This window comes from Urocampus carinirostris, chromosome 3, assembly GCF_059441175.1.
Source record: "Urocampus carinirostris isolate Australia breed hairy pipefish chromosome 3, RoL_Ucar_1.0, whole genome shotgun sequence".
NCBI lineage: Eukaryota > Metazoa > Chordata > Actinopteri > Syngnathiformes > Syngnathidae > Urocampus > Urocampus carinirostris.
In genome coordinates this window covers 65,405,282-65,412,624 of record NC_142351.1, presented here as the reverse complement: position 1 = coordinate 65,412,624, position 7,343 = coordinate 65,405,282, and the positions used below count along the sequence as shown (strand labels likewise).

The 7,343-nt window shown below is 40.1% G+C and overlaps 1 protein-coding gene across 2 annotated transcripts in view; it reads right to left on the bottom strand.

Moving 5' to 3' along the window:
• LOC148370497 (neural cell adhesion molecule L1.1-like) overlaps positions 1-7,343 on the bottom strand; it is a 98,614-nt gene that overhangs the window by 44,894 nt on the left and 46,377 nt on the right. For both annotated transcript variants that reach the window (XM_088333022.1, XM_088333023.1), the window contains 3 exons: positions 5,448-5,579; positions 3,110-3,253; positions 2,926-3,037 (listed from right to left, as the gene is read on the bottom strand). In XM_088333022.1, coding sequence (XP_088189148.1) covers positions 2,926-3,037; positions 3,110-3,253; positions 5,448-5,579 — 388 coding nt within the window. The remainder of the gene's footprint in view (positions 1-2,925; positions 3,038-3,109; positions 3,254-5,447; positions 5,580-7,343) is intronic.

Sequence of the window (7,343 nt, the reverse complement as noted above, 5' to 3'; positions counted from 1 at the left end):
ATGGGCACAGGTGTGTGATAACTGGACACATCTGTATCCAGTTCAAATCCCGGTTGGGGCGCTCTGGTGGTCAACGTAGGCCAGAAAATTATCAGCAGCTTTCTGCCCAGTCTGGGGGACATTGCAATACTGCAGCATTGCTCGCAACAATATTAAGGACTCTTCTCACCCTGGCCCCCAACACCTTTACCTGCTGCTCTCAGGTCCCCCAAAGGGACAATGTGCATTATTTGACCTGTAGATTTTGCTTCATTGTGTCATGCAAAGGAAAATGAGTGCTAAAAAGCACAAGGAAAAAGATTTCAATGGCAATTGTTCGCAGCAAATATATTTTATTTTTATAGAAAATTTGTTGAAAGATCTGATTTTTCTTCATTTTCTCACATGTTTTACTTTTTTCTCATAAAGATAAATCACTTCGCTCTATTTTTATGTCAAGGTTTGACGCCTGCAGTCCTTCTCAAAGAGATGGGAGCATGACCTTATTTTCCAGTCCCTGTCACAATTCCTCTCTCCCAGTGCATCCAATCAGACAATTAGCCATCTATACCATAAATACTCCAGGCTCCCACCTCACGGTTCAGATGTCGTTTTGATTCCTGAAGACATTCACTCGCTAAGACGACAAGCTTCTCCTCCCAAAACCTTTTTATTCAGTTCCCTCCTCGTTTCCAGTTCATCACCTCCAAGATCTCTCACCCCAGCCGTTCTTTTAAAGGTACTCCCACATCTAAATTTCAAGATGTTTGCCACCCCAACACCCCCTCTTACGTTTTCCTGCCAAGCCTCCCCTTCTTGGCAGTCCCCTACTCATTCCAAGACCTTCCTTAACATCCATCTTCCTCAAGGCAGTCCCAAATCTTTTTTTACAGACTTTCGCCAACTTGAGGTTTTTCCCCTCCTAAGCATTCCCGATTCCACATCTCCGTTTTATGTCTCGTTGTATACTGCGTTTGGGTCTGTCTGAAACCGTGTGAGATTTTAACTTACTTTTTGGGGTGAATGAAAAGCGAGGTTAGCCAAGGTAAAATGAAAAAAAATATATGTTAGTTTTTATAATCCTTGTGTCATTTCGGAAAGCTTTTCTTCTAATGTCCTTCCAGTGAGTCAATATAAATGAATGTGTTGGTTGTTTGAACACAGCACTTGAAAGCCTTCCGATAATGATTTTGCAATATTTATTTATGTGTGGCTGCCACCCCTCATTGTGGCTTCCATTCACTTTTACTTAATGTTGCTTATACTGCGAAATACATGTACATACAGTGTAGTATCGGCCCCCTAAGAACTCGTTGACATACAGTATTGCCATATTTATGCTACAAACTTGTAGATATAAAATTCCAAATATTTTCTAAGAATCACTCAAACAAGTGGGACACAATCGAGAAAAGAAAAAAAAAATTATTCAACATTTTATCATGTGCTAACAAAAAAGGAAAATTGGCATTGCAAAAATGTTCGCTCCCTTTTGGATAAATACTTCGGTAATAGTTAATACGATCCCTTTTTGCTGCGATCACAGCCACAAGTCATTTTTGTATGTCTCTCTAGTTTTGCACATCGTGAAATAGGATCATTTGTCCAATTTTTCTTTACAACTCAGTTCCAGTTCCTTAAGGTTTGAAGGTGATCGTTTGTGTGCAGCATTTTTCAGATCTTTCAACACATTTTCTGTAACAAGGGCCTCCAGCGTGATGTCTGCGGGCACCAGGGTGTTCCCTAACGTTAGCTAAGGTGCCCACAGACCGGTTCTGAAAATACCTTACCAGTAGGTCATTGTGGTTTTCTAGTAACATGTTTTTTTTTGTGATTCCGAGTCTATTTAACCCGACTTCCAATAATTAACCTAGTTGTAACATAGTAACAACACAGTATTAAAATAAGTTCTTGTTTTAGAAATGCATATCAAACTAGGTGCCTTTTGCACTAATTAGTAACAAAAAGTAGCTCTCAGCTTTAAAAAGGTTGGAGGCCGCTGCTCTATCGCAGTGTTTTTCAACCTTTTTTGAGCCAGGGCATGATTTTTACATTGGAAAAACTTGCGGCACGCCACTAACCAAAAACGTTATAAAATGAGACTGAACAGTACGTTTAATTACAATATAATGTATAATTTCCCAAATTTTTATAGCACAGACACAAGACAATGGCACCATATTTGCAGAAAATTATTCATAAATGTTTTATAAAATTTTACATTTTAATAAGTGACATTGGATAATTTCTCACGGCACACCTGAAGGTCTCTCACGTCACACTAGTGTGTCGCGGCACAGTGTTTGAAAATCACTGTTCCATGGGATTGAGGTCTGGACTTTGGCTTGGCCATTCTAAAACCTTTTATAATGTTAGTTTTAAACTATTCTTTTATATATTATTGTTTAGGTTTAGGGTTGCTGTCCTGTGGCAGACTCCTACATATTTTCTGCCAAAAATGCCCTGTAATTGCTTCATTCATCTTCCCAAGAACTTCCCTGTCCCTGCTGAAAAAATGAAACCCAAAAGCATGATGCTGCCACCACCATGTTTGATATTGGGTTTGTGTTTTCAGGTTGATGTGCGGTGTTACAACAATGACAAACAGATCGCTTTGCAGTCAGCCAAAAAGTTCAATCTTGGTATCATCTGTCCAGAGCACCTTGTTCCACATATTATATATGATGTCGGGGCAGGTCTACCAAATGACCCCCTCCTGCTTTTGATCTACACAAATTAATTATGAAAATGTATAAAATAAATTTTTGAGTTATTTTTGGGCTTGGTCCCTCAAATATAGTTCGGGCTTTTATACCAACAGGCTGGGCCAAGTCAGGTTTGGGCTGGAATTTCTAGGCCTGATCTAACCTCTACTCTGTGCTTATCAGTAACAAAAGTAGTTCTCGGCTTCAAAATGTTTGCCGACTCCCTGACGTAGCCACTCACCATTTGATGTGAGGTGGAGGTGACCCGAACGACTCACATAACATCTTGATGGTCTTTCCCTCTGTGACCCGGTAGACGACGCTGTCAGAGGACAGGATCTGTGGGGGGAGTTCTGAGAGAGGAGATATAAAACATTAAAATCTAAGAAACAAGAAATGAGAACGGACGGTCATCTCAGATGTACCGACAACGTGGAGGAAAGCGTTGAGCAAGATGGAACCGTGTTTGTTGGCGGCCTCGCACTGGTACACGGCTGTGTCGCTCAGTTCGATGTCTCTCAGCCACAAAACTCCACCCAAAACGCTGCGCCGAGCATCTTTGTCTACCGCTGAGGACGAAAGACCAAGGAGACAAAGGCAAGGTTCACACTATGGAGCTTAATGCTTATGTAGGGTAAATCCCTTGCTACCAAGACGACCCCCTCCTTTTTAGCTACAAACTCTGTCAAAAAAAGGAACCTCGAAAGACTCACCATTCATCCCACAAGACTTTTTCCTTTTTCTTTTTTCTTATTTTTGTTGCCAATTGGGTTATTGGATGAACTTAGCTGCCTGATGAACTGACTACCTCCGACTGGAACTGTCTCCACGGCAGTCACCATGCAGTCTGTCTCTATACCCTACAGCCGCTGTCTGCATGTGTGTCTCACTATGACAGTTTCCCCACACCCGTGATGGACAGCTTCAAAAAGTGCACACCCCTGAAGACATTCACTCGCCAAGACGACAAGCTTCTCCTCCCAAAACTTTTTTATTCAGTTCCCTCCTCGTTTCCAGTTCCACTACAAATGTGCACAAGGACAACGGCATTTTTAGTTCCAGGAGAGGATAAGCCTCTACAGCAGGGGTCAGGAACCTTTTTGACCCAAAGAGCCATTAAAGCAAAAAATGTTTTAAAAATAAATTGAGAGAGCCACATCATATATTTTCGGACAAAATTGCCAAACACGCTCTCTAGACAAAAGCTAATTCTTCAGCACATTTTATTTAACTGTGTGTCATTTGATGACTTAATCAAATGTATGAAATGATAATAATGCCAAATCCTGTGTCCCAAATCAATGTAAATATGCCATTTACAATTCGTCTTCCACCTTCAGTTAAGAGTGTTGAGGGAATTTTTTTCATGGAATTTGTCCTTAACGGTTTCAAAACAATGTGCATGCAAAGTTCTTTTGTAAAAATGTCACAAATTACCGCAAACGATAAGCATATCGTCATATTCGCTTTCGGTGTAGACGGCACTGAGCGAGAGAGAGAGAAGGAAGTGCCTTGCGCTGTGTGCAACTTTTATTTTGGTGCTCGGGTCATATTTATTCAAACACCCATTAACGTATCCCTGATGATTTGCTTTGTTGATTACATATCTGTCAACCTGTAAGTTTTTTTCCAAACAAAGTCTGTTTATTATGCATTTTAAGACGTGTACGACGTACGAAGAAATCTGTACAGAAAAACGCAAATTGGTCAATTATAGATTCCATCCGGTATACACCGACTATCACGAAATGGCAAATCAATCGAGTCAAACGAGTTTGCCGCGGTAGCCTCTATCTCGGTATCGTTTTTTTTCCGTTGCAAACGAAGCGAGCGGTTTGATGCTACTTGTGCCGCCTCGGTTTTCATGTGGTAGTTATGTAGTGAAAGGAAGTCCGTCTCTTTTTAGAGAACCGGCTTTTTCGGCTCAACTCATTAAAGAGAGCCGGCTCTCAAACGGCTCACTTGCTTTGATGCATTATATTACGAATGATTATGTTGTATAAAGAAGTTAAGAAAAAAAGGAAGTATAAAATGAGAAAATGAAAAAAGACAGGTTTGTGGTTATCTCTTTTGTCAGTATGTTACCAACAATAATTTAATGCAAAAAAAATGAATTCATAATTTGAACAAGAGAATGTATTATTCTACTTAATTATATTTGCATTTATTTTTTCCTTCTACAGTGAACGTCCAAGATACTTAAGTTTTGAACTTTTATTATAATAAATCTCATTCATGTCGAGCAAGTCAGTATCTCACAACAAAATGTTAGTTTATATATGATATAATGAAACACATCTACAATATAACATGTTAAACTACATAAATAAACACGTTTGAAAAAAAAATATGGTGTAAGATTATTTTGTATTTTGTAAAAGAAAATACAACAATTTGTAAGGGCATGGAGCCGTGGAGGTTGACAGGTATGTGATTAGCTCCACAGTTTATCCATTTTCGTTTTTCAATCACCGCAGAATCCCTTTTCTTTTCCATATGTTACAATTTTTCATTAGAAACGTGCTGTTGTCCCATTCAAATGTTTTTTTTCTATTGATTTTCTTGTGTAAATAAATCGTCCTTCATTAGACTAAACGTATATCTGTTTTGTTTACATTTTCATTTTTCACATTTCTTTTAGCCATTTTGCAGTTCATTAATTTTGATAACGTAAAAGATCTTTACCCTTCAGAAAGAGACACGAGAGGCTGATTTCCTTTAAAAAAACTTATTCTTGCACTCCAATGTTAAGGTGAATGTCACCTGAGAGCAGCTGGCCGTTGATGCTCCAGGTGAGATTGGGCGTGGGGATTCCTTCGGCGAGGCAGTCCAGTCTCACACTTTCGCCTGGAGCGTAACGAAGGTTCTGCGGCTCCTTCACCCAGTAGGGGGCAGCTTTGCACAACAAACACAGGGAGGCCACATTTGCATGTTGACCAAACTTGAGGGAGATGATGTCAAGTCAGGGCAGTGGTTAGCGTGTGTGCGGCACAGTTCTGAGGTCATGAGTTAAAATCCAGCTACCAGCCTTCCTGTGTGGAGTTTGCATGTTCTCCCCGTGCTTGCGTGGGTTTCCTCCGGGCCCTCCGGTTTCCTCCCACATTTCAAAAGCTTGCATTATCAAGGTTAATTGGCAGGTCCAAATTGTCCCTAGGTGTGAATGAGCGAGCGAATTGTCTGTCCCTGTGTGCCTTGTGACTGGCTGGCAACCAGTTCAGGGTGTCCCCTGCCCACTGCCCGGAGATGGCTGGGATGGGCTCCAGCACCCCCGCGACCCTACTGAGGATAAGCGGTGCAGATAATGGATGGAGGTGAAAAGCTCTGGCAACAGGCCCGCCTCCTCATGTCAATAACATTGTGACAAAATATACAACAAAATACATTAAAAAATGCACAACAAAAAAGAAATACCGAAACAAATAAATGAGAAAAAAAAACGAATATCTTGAATTTATGTCAAATATTCTATAATACATTTGTGTGTTCATTTATTTTTATGGCATACATTTGTAGTTTTTTTTTTTTTTTACATTTACAGGAATACCTCGACTTGCAAATTGAATTGGTTCCAGCAGTGACGTTGTATAATGAAAGCGTTGTTAATCGAAACACGTTTTCCCATTCAAAATATTTAAAACGGGATTAATCCTTTCAAAAGCCATAAAATCCAACCAAACCAAATCAACTGCAACTGCCCTGTATGTACACTGATGTTCAGTCAAGTCAAGTCAAGTCATTTTTATTTGTATAGCCCTTAATCACAATAAGTCTCTAAGGTCTTCACAGATTAGTACACTATGTTACACAGACTATGTTCAGTCAATGTTTATAAATGTACCACATTGTATAAATCAAACGAGAAATAAGACTAAAGAAATGCAAGAGATTAAGTAAAAAAGCTTTAGTTAAATAAAAAACAACTACCAAAAGAAAATAATAACATGTAAAAAGTCAGTTAAATGTGTCGGCGTGCTTTTCCACTCTCTGTGCCGGTTCCGTCGCTGGATACATAACATCGCGATCGACCATTGTTTCTGTCTAGATCTCAGAATGTTTTTCAAATGTTTTAGAGAATTTTTTTATCAAAAATCTCTCGTGACCATCGCTTTGGCTTAATCGGGATGTAATTGAAATGAAAATGAAATGATCTGCATTTATATAGCGCTTTTAAGTCAATGACTTCCCAAAGCGCTTTAAATTGTGCTTCACATTTCTCAATAGCGGCCGTGATCTGTGCAGCCATGTAAGGCGCTAACCTGCTTATTGGGGGTAATGTATCATCAAAGCGGCGCTGCCACGAGCGGCTGCCTTTTCCAGCAGCTGCCCTATTGTTTTATTGTCTGCTCCTATCTTCGGTGTTTTTTCTTCCCGTTTTGACAACTACACTATGGATTACTTCTATCCTATGGACATGGGTTTTAACGCACAAGAAATGCGTGTATTCAAGGAATTTCAACTCCTTGCCCTGAAAAATTCTCGTGCCGGCGTGATGAAGGGGCCTATCATGGAAGAAAAGCCGGAGCTAGCGAAGCGGCTAGCGGCGTTATAAGTCTTCGGTACCATCCGTAATCATGGTAAATGCGAACTCACGACCAAATAAGAGTGCTGGTGGAAAACATCGAAGCGCACAGGGAGCGCAGTTGCTGTGTTTTGCGGAAA